Source organism: Pinus tabuliformis, chromosome 4_2 (assembly GCF_031772625.1).
Source record: "Pinus tabuliformis cultivar Carrire ecotype Pingquan chromosome 4_2, CPIR1, whole genome shotgun sequence".
Taxonomy (NCBI): Eukaryota; Viridiplantae; Streptophyta; class Pinopsida; order Pinales; family Pinaceae; genus Pinus; species Pinus tabuliformis.
In genome coordinates this window covers 437,864,759-437,883,408 of record NC_142304.1, presented here as the reverse complement: position 1 = coordinate 437,883,408, position 18,650 = coordinate 437,864,759, and the positions used below count along the sequence as shown (strand labels likewise).

Here is an 18,650-nt window from a genome sequence, read left to right as displayed (position 1 = left end):
AAATCCCAGCTTCATCAGATAGCTGTCGATGATCTCATACCAAGCTCGGGGAGCTTGCTTCAACCCATAGAGGGCTTTCTTCAACCTGCATACGTGTCTGACAAACTTGAACTTCGAACCCCTCGGGTTGTTCTACATAGACTTCCTCTTTAATTGAACCATGTAAGAAGGCGACCTTGACATCCATTTGGTGTAGATTCTATCTTTGTGAGGCAGCAAGGGCTATAATCGAACGGATGGTGGTATATCAGGCACTCTATATTGAAGGTTATGTTATTATATTGAATAAACTATTGTACAAGAACAAGGAATCTGGTTGAAACCCTAGCTACCTAAGAAAATCTAGGGCAAAAATCTCCCTAGAACCTTACATTTATAACATCTGTATTTCACATCATAGACAGAAAAAAAATAAATACAAATAATGTAGTACATTGAAATAATGCATTTCGAGGAACTTGCTTACATCCTTTGACGTAAGACTGATCTATTTTTTTCATTGCATGGATAGTTTGTCTTGGTGTTTATGTTTTCCATTCTGTTTTGCAGGTGTTGTTCTTGATGTATCACTATTTTGCAGCAAAAGAAATTTATAATGCAATCCGTATGTTTATTGCTGCATATGTCTGGATGACTGGATTTGGAAATTTTTCTTATTATTATGTACGTAAAGATTTCAGTCTTGCACGGTTCGTACAGGTGTGCTTCCTTATATTCTATTCTACTTCTATTTTCAAATGCATAGACTTTTCTTTATAATTACTTTTGTAAAAGGTACTATTGCCCTGTAGTAGGAAATATGTTTTGCTCACAAAATGAGTCCCTTGAGTCCTGAACTTATTGACCATTCTACATTGCAAACTTGCAGATGATGTGGCGCCTCAACTTCCTTGTGATTTTTTGCTGCATTGTTCTAAATAATGACTACATGCTCTATTACATATGTCCAATGCACACACTTTTCACTCTTATGGTATATGGTGCCCTTGGAATCTTCAACAGATACAATGAACAAGGATCAGTAATTGCATTGAAGATTGCAATTTGCTTTCTAGTGGTTATTGTGGTTTGGGAGTTTCCAGGCATGTTTGACCTTGTTTGGAGCCCCTTGACATTTCTTTTGGGTGAGTGAAATATGCACGATATCTCTTTATGCAGAAATTCCAACTCTTTCTTGGGTTTGCATGCTCATTAGGTTACATTCTACAATGCCAAAATGATTGGATTTGGTAAGTATGTGTTGCATTTATGTTAGGCATTATGCACTGGCTTGATGTTTTTGGCATGTCATTGATAATGCAGGTTATTCTGATCCAAACCCAAATAAGCTTAGTTACCCACGTCTGCATGAATGGCATTTCAGATCAGGGCTTGATCGCTATATCTGGATCATTGGAATGATTTATGCATACTATCATCCTACCGTGAGTTCATTTGTTATGAGAAATTCTTCCCATTTCATGTTCAGAACATGCTTTTAGCTTGATGTCAGATGTGTTGTTCTTAGCATTACAGGCTTCCTTGTGTCCATTTTATGATTTTACATATATAGGAAGCTTTGTTGCAAGTAGGTCTTGATAGACAGTTGCACAGGCTTCCTTGTGTCCATTTTATAATTTTCCGTATATTGGAAGCTTTGTTGCAAGGTGTTAATAGACAGTTGCATCCTGCATATGATTGAAATTGGTTACATACTTAAATTGATTTTCCAGGTTGAAAGGTGGATGGAAAAATTGGAGGAAATGGAAGGGAAGCTAAGAATGCTAATCAAGGGAATCGTTGTGATGGCCTGTTTAGTGGTTAGTTGTCTGATCATGTCACTTTTTATAAATTTGTTTTGCACTGCTTTACTAGAATTGGGTTTTCTTGTAAAGTCTTCTTTTCATCTCATGCTCTCTTCCTGTTTTTCTTGTAGATCCTTTGGTATTTCCAATGTACACTGTTTTCTAGTGCTTTTGTGGAGATGCTTCTAGCATTCCCTTTGCTCACCAATCTCATTATACTTTTAGCAGTAATATTGACTGACATTGGCCACTAGTGGACATTAATATCTAAATTTTGCTTTCTGTTCTCAAGATTTTGAAGACTATATCATTTTGCAGGTTGGCTATTTGTGGTATGAACATATATATAGGCTGGACAAGAACACTTACAACAAATATCACCCATATACATCGTGGATCCCAATAACGTATGTACAGTGATTCCTGCAGAAGTCCAGTGAAAATATTCAACTGATTGCTTTAAATCTTTGATTCTGATTAATGTGCCTTCATTGTACCACCATTACAGTGTATACATTTGCCTTCGGAATGTGACACAAAAGTTCCGAAACTTTTCTCTAACACTTTTTGCGTAAGTGGCTTCTCTGTTATTCACCTTTCAGACAGTTGTACTATGGTGGCTTTGCTTTTCTATATTTGCATTTAAAATTTAAATTTATTTCTTTCACCTCATCGTCCATGTAAATCTAACATTTAAGGGAATACTATTGACAGATGGCTTGGAAAAATAACTTTGGAGACATACATTGCTCAATTTCACATCTGGTTGAGGTGAGGCATTCACTTTTGCGATATCTATTATGTAGCTATTTAAGACAATTCTGACATTATAAATATGCAGAACTGGAACACCTAATGGACAACCTCGATGGTTACTTTGTATTATTCCGGGCTATCCAATGGTTAATTTTATGTTAACCACTGCTGTGTATATCCTGGTGAGTTGAACCATAAGTTTTCTGCCTACTCATTTGTGGACAAGATGAAACACACGAGATATTGTTTTTATGAACTATAGTTTAAAGTATTCTTCAGTTGGTGGGCATCTTTATAATGGCCTTCATATATGTTACTTGTTAGACAAAGTAATAATATACTGAAGCCTGATTTTACTGTATGTATTCTAACATCCAATGGTTTTTCATGTAGGTAACATATCGTCTCTTTGAGTTGACAAACAAACTAAAATCTACCTTCATTCCAAGTAAAGATGACAAGCGCCTTCTCCATAATACAATGGCAGCTGCTGCATTGTTTCTTTTCTTGTATGGGTCAGCTTGGCTCTTGGTCACTATTCCTAAGATGGCAGTAAGTTTTGCCTCTCTTCTCTGGAGATGTCCATTTGTAACTAATACCCCAGCCTACTTTTCATTAACTGTGAAAATTTCCATGTTAACATATGCCCAAATATATTACTCATGTTTCAGGGATTATAATATGGAATCTTGGCAAAGCTTGCTATACCTGTGACCTATGGTGGCTTCCTCGGCTCTTGTTTATCTTCTAACATTCACCTTCGCAACTACAGTTTGGGTGAGCCTGCATTTTGGGTTGGTACTACATATATTATTAAATTTTGGGGCCACCTTGGAGTTGTTCAACACGAGCAATGACACTCCTGGGCAACTGTATCTGGTGCTGTTGTATACTTTTGTATGTGGAGTTAAGATGATTGAAATGCACTCTTCTGGAAGGGGTCATATCTTAGAAATTGTTTAATAAGTGGAGAGTATTCGTTTTCATTTTGTCTCAGAAACTGGAATTTGCATCCAATAGTGTGCAGGTTCTCCTTAGTAAAATTTATATATTTCTATTTTTAGGCATCCGATATCTGAGAATTTTAAAAGGCAAGGCCCTTCAAATTGTTACCTACAAGGGTATTATTGGGGAATTCCTTCAAACCTTGTGGACCTTCTATGGAGGGTTGATGAAAGATCATTGTGTCGAGGTTCAAGTTCTCAATATTAGTACAAGTGTACACTTATTTAATGTTTTATCTGTGGATGTTTGATCTGTACTTGCATTTTGTGCATGGAATTTTGATATTTGCTTTACTTTTAATAAGGCACAGGGATCTTCAATTATTTTAAGCCTCAAGTTTTTTATACAAATACTCAGTTATAAGATTATGTTGAGAATGTGTATGATCTTCACTTGTGGCCATGTTCCAACCCACTAAATGGGCAGTCGAGGATCACAAGGAAATGTGGATAGTCGTGAGTTTTTATTCCTAATTTTCCACTTTTATTGTATTTTATTCTACTGTTGACCTAGTCTCCCTTTTAGAGTTGGCATCCTAAACCCTAAGTGATTGGTACCTCATTTGTAATGATCTCTCACATCCTCTCTTTTGCTTGAAGGCACCTATACCATTTTGTCCTACTTGTGATACACAAAGTGTTCTTACCCTATGCAATTTCTTTTTGCTGAATTAGGGTTTGTTAAAGAGATCACTATACATCTACTATCTCATATAATCTCAACATGGTATTGTTGGGCATTGGATAATCCAACACTTCCCATGTGTTTTGTGACATGTGCTTAACCACCTCTTGAGGATCCGTAAACTTTGGCGATGCATCTATTTACTATCACCTGTGGGTTTTGGTGTAACGACAAACATGATTCCAACAAGTGGTATCAGAGCGAAAGGTCTCAAGTTCAAAACACACCTGAGTCACATTGGGGGGGAATTGTTGCGCATTGAATAATCCAACGCTCCCTGTTAGTTTTGTGACATGTGCTTAACCGCCTCTTGAGGATTACTCAACTCTGGCGATGCATACATTTACTAACACATGCGGGTTTTGGTGTAATGATAATCATGATTCCAACAAGTATTAGAGTTAGTGTGCCTTTTTTTCTTATACAATACTTATTTAGATATGAAATTAGGGTTTTAACATTGTTTTACTGTTGTTACAGGTTTAAGTTAGGGTTTTACGGTTTTTTTTGGACAATCACTAGTTGGCTTGAGTACAAATTCCAATATCGCTTTGATGTTATTGTTGTTGTAATGACATTAGAGTAAATACAATTTTATGGTCAAAATTCAGTGGTTGGGATTGACATCTATTTTGTAGCATTGATCAGCCATTGATTTTTCAATGCTTTTTAGAGTTGCCATGTGGCAAGGTTAATAAATTTAGCTAGTCTTGTGGACATCAGAATTTTGACATGTTGACAACTGCTTACTGATCTCTAAAGGTGCCATGTGCAATGATTACATGCTCCTCAATGTCATTGTGCCTTGGAATTTTGACTCGGGTGATGACCAACCAACATCTGAAGGCACCTATTTAATTACTCTCAGAATAAAGAGTTGAGAGTGACAAGGGGTTTGCAATGTTAATATGGAACGAGTGTTGAAATACTGACATGATACGGACGCAAAATTGATGCTCGTGATGTAGTGTTGATGTCTTAGGTGTCAATTTATTGTTACTAAAGTTTTAGTGATATGTCCATAGGGGCGATTCCTATTTCCAATCCCATAGCATTATAAATGCGTGCTGACAAGCGAGGGAAATAGCGCTCGCCCTCTCTCTCCACAGCACGTGAACAAATGGATGGAGCGTGGAGAGAGAGGGCGAGCGCTATTTCCCTCGCTTGTCAGCCGCATTTATAATGCTATAGGGTTGGAAATAACATTCGCCGTCCATAGGTGGTTGGCATTCCAACAACATGTACATTTGTATAAAAATGAATACGCGAGATCTTGTTTGAAAAGACGTTGAAGGTGACTATTAAACTTTGGGGATACCATCAACATGCATACATAATAATCAATCTAATAAAACTAATACACAAGATATGCAGGTGATGTGTACAAATAATTACATAATTGCAGATGGTACACTAATATATACATCTAATCACATGATCAAGTATTATGATTGATTCTTGATGACAAAATGAGTTTTAGGCACTTCACACTGCCTTGTATATATCAATGTTGATAACATTGGCGATTTTTTGCTAATGTCACGATTTTTTGTTGTTTTTTTCTGCTCCCCGAAAAACTGCCCCTTAAAAAATCACATTATTTTCTACTTGAAAAAATCACAACTTTTTCAAAAACATTGCAATGTTTATTGTACAAAAAATTGCTTGGCCGGTGGACCCATGGGGTTTTAAGGAGATTTTTTGGGTTTTTTTTGCTCATTTTTGTTTGTTTGCTATTGGAGGAAGCTTTTCATCAACAACCAAACATTGTTGTCATTGTTCATTCACAAGTGCCAAAGCAACCAAAATTGTTGTCATGTTAACAAGTATGTTCTTAAATACTCCCATGTTAAGAATTTTTCCATAGATTTAGGCATGCCTATTTGCCTCTTTGCCTTCTTACATTTTCCTTTTTTTTTTTGTCATTTTCACATGTTTTTCATGCCCATATAATAATGCAAGGGTTTTTTCTATAATGGGACAACCAACTTTATTTTAAATATTTTATGCATCCTCTTATTTTCAGTTTTCATTGTAAATAATATAATTTAAATTTCCTAAAGTTTGTTTTTTAAAAGAGGAGGCTGTTATTTTTTGTCTAGTTGGGGTTTAATGGCATTTTTTTTGTGTTTTTGGTGCCTTGGGATTAAATTTTGAAGTTGTCCATTTCCACTGCAAATATGCCGGAGGCTTTGGACCCATTTTGGCAGTATAGGGAACCTAAAGATGGGACATATCAACAACAATTGAATTGCAAATTGTATGGCCAACATATGATAGGAGGGGTTAGTAGGTTGAAATGCCATTTGGTTAAAATCCGTGAACATGATGTTGAGATTTGTAAGTCTTCTAGCCCGAAGGTTATGAGAGTTGCACATAATGCAATTTATGCACAAAATAAAAAGAAAGAAGATACAGTTGCAAACAGCGCTGAACATGTAGGTGGATTTTCAAGGCTATCTACCTCAGATGCCAAGGGTAGTGGTAGGGGCTCCACAACTTCACCTATCGAGAGGTCATCATTTTTTGCTTCTCGAACTGAAGTTGGAGCACAACCTTCCATCAAGTCAATGATAAAAAAATGGAGAAGCAAAAAGCAGATAGAGTTATGGGGAAATTCCTTTTCTGAAGTGACTTACCTCTCAACATCACCAAAAACAAATCCATTTTGTGTAATATTCCTAAGTTGAAAAATAACAGTGAATACCAAAACATGAATTAAGAACAATAAAATTTTAAACCACACACACAAATCAATACTCCAAAGAAACTGGGTGAAAACGTTGAGCCATTTTATTAATAATGGGTGCTGAGTACATCAAATGATAGGAAAGATAAAATTTGGGCTTGCTGAGCAAGCTATGCAAACCCCATTTGAAATTATGCTGAACCAAGTGCTGGAAATGGCTCCAAATTGATAGTATGCACTGCACAAAAATTATGCTACTGGCAGGCTCGTGGAATAGGGATTTCTGCCTCAAATATTGCTAAGAAATTTATGCAAAATTAGCCCCAGACTCTCTCACCAAACCCACAAAAACCCATTTTTTTTTGGGTTGGTTCCGGTTGACTTGAAAGCCCTCAAAAATAGCGAATGGTCTTCCTTGTTTGGCTATTCGCACTACTGGAAAACCTCTGTTGATGTATGGCCAAAACCTTTGCTGAAATGCCTCCAAGCATCTTGCAAAATCTGCTCCAGAAACTCCCTTTTTCTCCAACCCCTATCTCCTATGAGAACAACCATTCTACCCCTATGCAAGCTTTGCCCAGTGAACTCTCCGCACTGCGCAAATAAGAGAAATTCAGCTCACAAGATATCCCCAACTCCAACCTTGCTAATCATCAACAATATTCCGGCTATCGAGTGGAAAATCCTCCAACAATCAACCTGCTCTCCAATTATCTGTAGCCGAATCAAAATCGTACCACACAATCTGCCTCTGTGCTTAGGAAGTGCGCAAAAATGGTTGCCTTGTTGCAATTTATGCCTGGTTGAAGCCTTGAAGTGGACTCCAAGTTCCCTACTAGGGAGACACTAAGTTCTTCGAAGATTGAGGTGGAATATCTCTTGAAACTCCAATGTTAAACAACACTACTACTTTTGTGCTCAACAACTCCAAGAGAGTTCAATTTTCTAAAGTTGGATAGACAGAAGATCCAAAATAAAGGTTTATTTATAATTCTTGGCCTTGTCTCCCTTGGTGGACCCCATCATCCACCAACTCTTACCCCTTCTCTCAGTGTCTTCCTCCAAAAGTGCGAGTTGTCTCTTGGGGGTCAAATTGTGTCCCTTTGTGGCCCCCACATTCAACTAAGGCTGCAATTTTCCCCTTTCTCGTAAGTCACAACGCCAAAAATGGCTCCAATGCCAAAAATTGTCAAAATTGTGCTATTTCTAAGAAATTTAGGAAATTGGGGATATCACAGTCCTCCCCGCCAAAATTTGCTTGTCCTCAAGCAACTGCAATGCTGGGTGCTATAACATTTGTTCACCCTCCCATGTAACGTCCTCCCCAGGTAAGTCCTTGCATTTGACAAGGAACTCCTTGATGACCCTGTTTCTGAGGATCCTCTCTCGCACCTCCAAAATAGCCTCTGGAATCAATACCAAGTGCCCCTTATCATCCAATGGTGGTACTCTGTAGCAACTTTAACCTGTTGTCCTGGGGCCTTCTTCAAGCATGACACAACTCTATAGCAACTTTAACCTGTTGTCTCAGGGCCTTCTTCAGGCATGACACAACTCTGTAGCAACTTTAACCTGTTGTCCTAGGGCCTTCTTCAGGCATGACACATGGAACAGATTATGCACCTTGCTCCTTGGTGGAAGTTCCAACTTATACGCTGCTTCTCCTACAGATCTAGTCACCCTTTTGCTTGAGAGTTGACGGTCTGTAAGGTTGGAGGTGAAAGTAGGCCAAGTCCCCAACCTCAAACTACCTCTCAACTTTGTGTCAATTTGCATAATTTTTTTATTGGTTTTGTGTGACCTGCAGGTTATCTTTGAGAGCCTTAAGGATCTCTTGGCTTTCTTGGATCCAATCTCTAGCCCCTGGGGCTCGACTGTCTCCAAACACCATGTAAATAAAAGATAAAACATCATAACAATAAAGAGCGCATAAAGGTGACAAACCGATGGACATATGGTAGGTGGTGTTGTAGTAATACTACTCAAGGTGTAGCCACTTCACCCATGATTGTTGCTTCCCAGTCACAGAGTTCCTCAAGTAGCCTTCTAGCCACTTATTCACTATCTTTGTCTGCCTGCCGGTCTGCAAATGGTAATTGTTACGAAGTGTGAGCTCAGTCCCCACCAATCTAAAGAGCTCCTGTTAGAAGCCCTCCATGAACCTGCTATCCCTGTCACTGATAATTGTCTTTGGAAGACCAAGCAATCTGAACACTTCCCTGAAGAAGAGCTCGACTACTTGTGAGGCTGAGTACTTGGCTCGAATAGAAAAATATAGGGCAAACTTAGCCAACCTATCCACCACCACATAGATGCAGTCTCACCCTTGGATAACTGCGAGTTCCATGATGAAAACCATATAAATACTCTCCCACTTCCACTCTTGAATAGGGAGAGGTTGGAGCAAATCCACTGGATGTGTGTGCTCCACCTTATTCCTCTAGCAGGTATTGCAATCTTGCACGTATCTTAAGATGTCCCCCTTGAGGCCCCTCCAAATGAATCACTCCTTGATAATTGGGTAAATTTTGAAGAACCCTAGATGTCCTGCCATAGGTGAATAGTGGGTTGCCTGCATGATCTTCTCCCGTAGCTATGATTTTGACACCAAGTAAATCTTGTTCTTATAATATATCACCTTGTCCATCACCCTCTAACTTTTATCTCCAAATGAGCCATTGAAGATCTCGCATGCTTGCCTATTCTTAGAGCAGTCCACCAAAAGTTGCGCCCTCTAATCTTGGTTGATGTCCATGAGAGAGAGTGTTGCGGGCTTCCTGGAAAGTGCGTCTGCCACTACATTATGCTTCCGCTTGACATATTCTATCTCAAAATCATATGTCTGGATCTTGCTGACCCACTTCTGCTATCTGTGATTGAGTTCCTTTTGCTCTAAGAAGAGTCTCAAACTGTTGTGATTTGTCTTTACTCTGAACCTGTTACCCACCAAACACTGCCGAAATTTGGCCAACTCATGCATTATGGCCATCATCTTTGTCATATATAAAGTACACCATCTCATACTCTTGTAGTTTTTCGGCTCTCAAATGCTATGGGGTGTCCTCCTTGCATATACACTGCCCCAATTCCCTTCCTTGATGCATCACACTCCAATATCAAGAGTTGTGAAAAATCCGGTAGTGCCAAGATTGGGTAGGAACTCACCACTACCTTGAGGCACTCAAAAGCTTCCTGCGCAACATATTTCCACTCAAATGTACCCCTTTTCATGAGATCGATGAGGGGTGCTGCCAGTTGTGAAAACACCTTCACAAACTGTTTGCAATAGGTGCATAGACCCATGAATCCTCACAACTTTGTCACATTCATGGGGGTAGGCCAATCTAAAATGGCCTGGATCTTCTCCTGATATACCCGCATTCCATGCACTCCAATCACATGACCCAGGTACAACATCTCGATGAGGCCAAACTTGCACTTGGACAACTCGGCGTACAACTGTTGCTCCAAGATGCGCAACACCTCTTCCAAGTGTTGTAAATGCTCCTCCCAAATCCCACTGTATATTAGGATGCCACGAAAGAACACCAACATGTATCTGTGCAACTGCTTGAGAAACATGTGGTTCATGCAAAACTGGAAGGTAGCTGGAGCGTTGGTTAGCCCAAAGGGCATAACCAAGAACTTGAAATGCCCATAGTGGCATCTGAACTCTATCTTCGTGACGTCTTGCTCCCTTACCCAAATTTGATGGTACCCTGAGCGCAAGTCTATCTTAGAGAAGTACTTGGATCCCCTAAGCTCATCCATCAACTCATCAATGCGCAGAATGAGGTACTTGTCTTCGACGTCTTCTTGTTTGGGGCCCTGTAGTCAATGTACATGCGCAAAGTCTTGTCCTTCTTCTTCACCAACACCACAGAAGAAGCAAAAGGACTGGATCTCGGTTTGATATGGCCAAAGTCGAGCAATTCCTATATGGCTCGCACTATCTCATCTCAATAGGCCTTGGGATGTTTGTAGGGGTAGTGATGACAACATTGACCCCCTCCTCTAGCTCAATCGTGTGCTCAAAACCTCTGTCTGGGGGATGACCTGGTGGAATGTGCCCAAAAAATACCTGTTGCCTCTCCAACACTGCTAGAATATTTAGTTGTGGCTGCTGTGCATGGTTCCCTGTTTCTGAGATCCTGAGCTCCACTTCCCATGCTATATGTCCATGTCACAAATCTGCCTCCCTTTGATTGGATGGCACCGCCTGTGGCGGATATGAGTGCATGCCCCTCAACACAACCAAATCCCATCGATCCCCGTGAAATCCATCTCCAAGGCCTTGTAATTTGTCATGACAAGCCTAAGAGAGTACAACCACTAGACACTCATCACCACGTTGGTGTTTTACACATTCACTACAAAGAAGTGGTCGATCATTGAATAGTTCCCCATAGTAAAGGTCAACTTGAGGACATATCTGGTACACTACATGGTCTAGTTCCATGGCACCAGTACTGAAAAACCCTTAAAGGGTTGTGTGGGTAGCCCTCTCCGCTCTACCATCTGCTCATCAAGGAAGTTGTGGATGGCCCCATTGTCTACCAACATAGATACACACTGCCCCTGAATAGTGCCCCCGATCTACAATTTCTAATATCTCAGAACCCTTGTGAGAGAAGCTGTAAGACCTCATGTGGGAACTGTGAAACTCGTATCTCCTCATGCACCTTGGGGCTTGTCCTCCCCTCTAACTTCCTCATGCTCGACCTCCTCCTTTAGATCACTATCTCAGAACACCCTCTATATAATGGGCCTTGCCCTTCGTACATTTGTGGCCTGGGGCTTGTGGCTTCTGGTAGGTGAAGAAAATCTTCCTCCTCTAGAGGCCCCTCTTGGTCTCATCATCAAGCTGTCCTCGTCTTGCTAACACTCTCTGTTGGAGGCCTAGTGTCCTTACTCCTCAGAGGAAAGGTAGGTCTGGGAGGTGTTGGTGCTCTAGTCTTAGAGACCACATCTAGCATGTCCCTAGTTTGGGTATTAACGCCCTGCAAAGATATGAGCCTATAAGCCCTCACCCATCCACGCAATGGTTCTTCCATCCCTTCAATGAACACCATAATCAATCTCGCCTTCGAAATATTAGAAACCATCATGGGAAATATCTGGAACTTCACCATGTACACCTCATCACTGCGTATTTGCCTCATATTTGCTAACTCCTGAAAGTGAAACTTGGGGTCCTTCCAGTCAAACCTCTTTATAATCCTCGTGAACTCTGTGCAAGAGGTGATGGTAGCATGCCCTAGCATAATCAACCCGTGATACCACCACTCATGTGCATCTCCATCCAAGTGCAAGGTAGCGAACCTAATCACATCTGCCTCTCACATTTGGTTTAGTGGGAGGTAAGTGTCAAGATTTTGTACTCATACCCTAGATGAAATCTTGGCTGAACCATCAAAATTGGGAAGTGCGATATTCCACGCCATCTTCCGTGTATCCTAGTTCTGCTGCCCCCCTCTATATGATGACCAGACTTCGGTTCTATGTTTCTCCTTTAGGTGGAAAAACTCCCCAAACGATAGATCCCTCCTGAACCTGGGGTCCAATGCATCATACTCATCGATCCTATTTGAGAAAGATCTCAACAAATATGTAAAGGTATCCGACTCTCTCTCCCTTTTAGGTTCATCCTAAAACTGAGGCATGGTGGGGCAGAGTGAAGGGATCTCTACTTGAATGGTTCATGAGGCACAATACTTGCTAAGGTTTTGCAAATGGGGTAGCAAGCTAAGTGGGCTTGATTGTGGGGAAAACTCCACAGTTAAGCGCGCTTGAGCCAGAGGAGATCTGGGATGGGTGACCTCCTGGGAAGCCCTGGTTACCAGGTGCAAGCCCCGGAAGTGATGATTGATGCTATGTGATCCATTTCACTAGTTTCAATCCCACTTCTTCACCCCTGTGAGCATCACCCGATGCAATGAGTGCTAAGTGAACTATTCAAAAATCATGAGAAATTAGTCAGTTACGACTACCTCTCATGGAAATGGTCATACGTGAATGACTTACTTAACGCAGTTGAATCCCAAAATGATATCTAATACAATGCACTGCGTAAACCCCCATACTTAAGATTGGCCATATAAATGTGTGTTTTGCTGGGTTGTGTGTGGCTTCCTTCTCTCTTCCGAGAACCACTTTCCTCATTGTTGGATTGAATTTGTTGGCTTTGTAAATGCACCAGCATCAATTGTGTTAGCATGTCCATCATGACTTTACTCTTTCTTTCCAACTCCTCTGGAGTCAACCCCTATCCACCTTGTTTTGGCCCTCTATCATTCTCCATTGTTTCCTCGCCCCAGATGTCACCCCCTCTTGTGTGCTCTAGCTCAGTATGAAAGAAAGGATCATGCCCACATCCTCTACCACATCCTCCTCTTCTGCCCTTGCCCCTACCCTTGTGAAATACTAACCTCCAAAGCGAGGTGGCATAACCAGTTCCTCCATCCACAGCTGGCTAAGAACATGTTCTGATACCTAAGGGGAAAATAACAGTGAATACCAAAACATGAACTAAGAACAACAACAAAATTTTAAACTACACACATAAATCATTATGCCAAACAAACTATGCAAAAACGCTGAGCCATTTTATTAATAATGGGTCCTGAGTACATCAAATGATAAGAAAGATAGAACCTAGGCTTGCTGAGCAAGCTATGCAAGCCCCTAGTGCATTTATGTTGACCCAAACGCTGGAAATGGCTCCAAATTGATAGTACGCACTGCCCAGAAATTCTATTAATGATAGGATGATGGAACATGGATTTCTGCCTGAAACATTGTTCTTTTTTTTTTTGCAAAATTAGCTTCAGACTCCTCTCAACAAACCCACAAAAACCTAGAAATGTTTTGGGCTAGTTCCGGCTCACTCGAAATCCCTCAAAAAGTGCGAATGGTCTTCCCTAGCTGACTATGTGCACTACTAGAAAACCCCTATTGATGTATGCCCAAAACCTCTGCCGAAATGCCTCTAAGCTTCCTACAAAATCTCCTCCAGAAACTCCTCTTTTCTGCAACCCGTATCTCCTTTGAGAATAGCCCTTCTTCTACTTTGCACAATGAACTTGCACATTTCCTAAATAAGAGAAATTCGTCTCACAAGATAACCCCAACCCCAGCCATGCAAATCACCAGCAATCTTCTGACTATGGAGTGCAAAATCCTCCTGCAATCAACCCGCTCTCCAATTCTATGTAGCTGAACCAAAATCGTACCACACAATTTTCATCTGTGCCTAGAACTCGTTGCCTTGTTGCTATTGATGCCTAGTTGAAGCCGTGAAGTGGACTCCAAGTTCCCAACTAGGGAGACGCTCTAAGTTCTCCGAATATTGTGGTGGAATTTTTCTTGAAACTCCTATGCTAAATAATACTACTACTCCTGTGGTCAAAAACTCCAAGAGAGTTTGATTTTCTGAAGGTGGATAGACAAAATATCCAAAATGAAGGCTTATTTATAATTGTTGGCCCTCTATCCCTTGGTGGTCCCCATCCTCCACCAACTTTCACCCCTTCTCTCTATCTCTCTCTCTCTCTTCCTCCAAAAGTGCGAATTGTCTCTTGGGGGTCGAATTGTGTCCATTTCTGGTCCCCACATTCCACTAAGGCTAGAAATTTTCCCTTTGTCTTATGTCCCAATGCCAAAAATGTCTCCAATGCCACAAATTGTCAAAATTGTGCTATTTCTAAGCAATTTAGGAAAATGGGGATATCACATCCATCCCTGCCAAAATTTGCTTGTCCTCAAGCAACTGCAATGCCAGGTGCTATAACACTTGTTCACCCTCCCATGTGGCACCCTCCTCAAGTAAGTCCTTCCATTTGATAAGGAACTTCCCGATGACCCTGTTTCTGAGCATCCTCTCTCGCAACTCCAAAATAGCCTATGAAATCAATACCAAGTGCCCCAGGGCCTTCTTCAGGCATGACACTTGGAAAACATTATGCACTTTGCTCCCTAGTGGAAGCTCCAACTCATATGCTACTTCTCCTACATGCCTACTCACGCTGTATGGTCCATATAAGCTAGGCTTAAGATTCTCGACCCCCTTTTGCTTGAGACTTGACTGTCTGTATAGTTGGAGGCACAAGTAGACCAAGTCCCCAATCTCAAACTCCCTCTCAACTCTGTTTTGATTTGCATAATTTTTTTGCTAGTTCTGTGCAGTCTGTAGGTTATCCTTGAGAGCCTTAAGGATCTCTTGGCTCTCTTGGATCGAATCTCTAGCCCTTGGGGCCTGACTATATCCAAAAACCATGTCAGCAAAAGATAAAGCATCATAACCATAAGGACAACGAAAAGGTGACATACCACTTAAAATACGGTTGGTGGTGTTGCAGAAATACTACCCAAGGTGTAGCCACTTCACCGATGATCCCTGTTGCCCAGTCACATAGTTCCTCAAGTAGCCTTCCAACCACTAATTCACTATCTCCATCTTCCCATCAGTCTGCGGATGGTAACTATTACTGGGTGTGAGCTCAACCCCCACCAATCTGAAGAGATCCTGGCATAAACCCCCCATGAACCTACTATCCCTGTCACCGATAATGGTCTTTGGAAGACCATGCAATTTGAACACCTCCCTGAAGAAGAGATCGACTACTTGTGAGGTTGAGTACGTGGTTAGAATAACAAAAAACTGGGAAAACTTAGTCAACCTATCCACCACCACATAGATGTAGTATTTCCCTTGGACAACTGGGAGTCCCTTGATGAAATCCATAGAAATACCCTCCCAAGTCTACTCTGGAATAGAGGGAGGTTGGAGAAACCTGGCCAGATGTGTGTGCTCCCCCTTATTCATTTGGTAGGTACTACACTCCTGCACGTGTCTCAATATGTCCCCCTTGAGGCCCCTCCAAGTGAATCACTCCCCAATAGTTTGCTAAATTTTGAGGAACCTCAGATGTCCTTCCATAGGTGAATAGTGGGCTGCCTACATGTTTTTTCTCACTTAGTTGTGAACCTGGCACCAAATAAATATTGTTTTTATAATATATCACCTCATCCATACCTTGTACTTTCCATCTCCAAATGAGCCATCCAAGATCTCGCATGGTTGTCGATTCTTGGAGTACTGCAGCAAAAGTTGCGCCCTCCAATCCTGGGTGATTTCCATGAGAGAAAGGGTTGCAGGCCTCCTAGAAGGTGCGTCTGCCACTACATTATGCTTCCCCTTGACATAATTTATCTCAAAATCATATGCGTGGATCTTTCCAACCCACTTCTGCTATTTGTCATTGAGTTCCTTCTGCTCCAGGAAGAACATCAAATTGTTGTGATCTATCTTTACTCTGAACCCGTTATCCACTAAATACTGCCGGAATTTGGCCAATGCATGCATTATGGCCAACATCTCTTTGTTATATATATTGTACACCCTCTCATACTCCTGAAGTTTCCGACTCTCAAATGCTATCGGGTGTCCTCCTTGCATCAATACTACCCCAATGCCCTCCCCTGATGCATCACACTCCAATATGAAGGGTTGTCAAAATTTCAATAGTGCTAAGACTCGAAAGGATCTCATCACTACCTTGAGGCGCTCAACATCCTCCTACGCAACATCTTTCAACTCAAATGCACCCGTTAATGTGAGATCGTTGAGGGGTGCGGCTAGCTGTGGAAACCCCTTCACAAGTCATCTGTAGTAGGTGCATAGACCTAATAGTCCTCACAACTCTGTCACATTCATGGGGGTAGGCCAATCCAAAATGGCTCGGATCTTTTTATGATGTACCCAAAATCCATCCACTCCAATCACATGACCCAAGTACAACATCTTGGTCGGGCCAAACTCGCATTTGGACAAATTGACATGCAACTGCTTCTCCTCCAAGATGCACAAAAAATCTTCCAAGTGTTGTAAATGATCCTCCCAAGTCCGTTTTTATATCAGGATGCCGTCAAAGAACACCCACTCATATCTACTCAACTGCTTGTGAAACACATAGTTCATGCAAAACTGGAAGGTATCCAGAGTGTTGGTCAGCCCAAATGACATAACCAAGAACTCGAAATTCGCATAGTGGCATCTAAACAATGTCTTTGGGACATCCTTCTCTCTTAACCGAATTTGATGGTACCTTAAATGCAAGTCTATCTTAGAGAAGTACTTTGTTCCTCTAAGCTCAACCATCAACTCATCAATGTGTGGAATGGGGTACTTGTTGTTCACCATCTTCTTGTTCAGGTCCTTGTAGTCAATGCACACGCGCAAAGTCTCGTTGTTCTTCTTCTCCAACACCCCAGAAGAATCAGAAGGACTAGAACTTAGTCTGATATGGCCCAAGGCCATCAAATCTTGTATGGCCCGCTCTATCTCATCCCGGTAGGCTTTGGGATGTATGTAGGGGGTAGTGATGACAACATTGACCCCCTCCTCCAACTCAATCGTGTGCTCAAAACCTCTGTCCGGGGGAAGACCTGGTGGAATGTACCAAAATGCCTCCTGGTGCCTCTCCAACACTACTAGAATATATAGGTGTGGCTATCGCGCTTGGTTCCATGTGTGTGAGATCCTAAGATCCACTTCCCATGCTATATATCTCCATGCCGCAAATCTGCCTCCATTTGATTGGCTGACACTGCTTGTGGTGGATATGAGTGTATAACCCTCAACACAACCAACTTCCCATCGGTCCCCACGAACTCCATCTCCAAGGCCCTGTAATCTATAGTGACATGCCAAATAGAGTACAAACTTTGGACACCCATCACCACGTTGGTGTAAGGAACATTCACTACAAAGAAGTGATCAGTCACTGAATAGTTCCCCATAGTCAAGGTTAGCTTGGGGACATATTAGGTACAATGCATGGTATGGTTCCCTAGCACCAGTACTGAAAAACTCGGTTGTGTGGGTATCCCTCTTTGCTCTACCATTTGTGCATCAATGAATTTGTGGGTGGCCCCATTCTCTACCAACACTGACACACATTGCCCTTGAATAGTGCCTCTGATATGGAATGTCACATATCTCATAACCCCTTGTGCATGAAGCTATAACACCTCCCGTGGGAATTGTGAAACTTGTATATCCTCTGGCACCTTGGGGCTCATCCTCCCCTCTAATTGCCTAATGCTCAGCCTTCTCCTCTAGCTCATTATATGAGAACACCTCTATGTAATGGGTCTTTATGTTAATTTTAGGTATGTTTTATGCTTAGAGCAATTTATTTCAATTTTTCCAATTAGCTCAATATCTTTGCCAGATTAGAAGTCACATCAGCGTAATAGTAAATTGCAAATAGAACATAAACATAAATCGCAAAAGACAAGCCAAGACAAGAGGACACAAGATGTGGTTCCAGCTAGGGACAAACCCCAATGTGGGGAAACCCTTGATCAATTCTTCTTATATGTTCTTCAATAGTTTAGCAGAGAGAGAGAGATAGTACATATACATTAGAAGTCAACCTTTTGACTTATCTAAATAAGAGTAGAGATCTTCTTTAGGAAGATGACATATGAGGTAGCTGATCTGAGCTTAGGTGAAGGAAAACTACTTCCACTGATCCAAGGTGACTCCATCGCCATGCTACACCTCACTATGCTGCACCCAATCTTCATGTTGTACCTTATCTTCTTACTGCATCTCATTGTAGCATTTATTATCACTGTGCTGCACTCAATCTGCTACACTAGACTTCATCACGATAACCATCATTATGCAGCAACATTCAACATCACGCTGCACCTTATAGAAATGC

At 41.3% G+C, this 18,650-nt stretch overlaps 1 protein-coding gene across 1 annotated transcript in view; it reads left to right on the top strand.

The window, feature by feature from the left end:
• LOC149169836 (protein REDUCED WALL ACETYLATION 3-like) overlaps positions 1-3,780 on the top strand; it is a 30,351-nt gene extending 26,571 nt beyond the window's left edge. The window contains exons 7-16 of the mRNA XM_089428825.1: positions 550-699; positions 869-1,124; positions 1,303-1,424; positions 1,713-1,799; positions 2,103-2,191; positions 2,293-2,355; positions 2,499-2,555; positions 2,626-2,722; positions 2,934-3,092; positions 3,212-3,780. Of these exons, the coding sequence (XP_089284951.1) occupies positions 550-699; positions 869-1,124; positions 1,303-1,424; positions 1,713-1,799; positions 2,103-2,191; positions 2,293-2,355; positions 2,499-2,555; positions 2,626-2,722; positions 2,934-3,092; positions 3,212-3,220 (1,089 nt within the window). The 3' untranslated portion in view covers positions 3,221-3,780. The remainder of the gene's footprint in view (positions 1-549; positions 700-868; positions 1,125-1,302; positions 1,425-1,712; positions 1,800-2,102; positions 2,192-2,292; positions 2,356-2,498; positions 2,556-2,625; positions 2,723-2,933; positions 3,093-3,211) is intronic.
• The last annotated feature ends 14,870 nt before the right edge of the window (positions 3,781-18,650 follow it).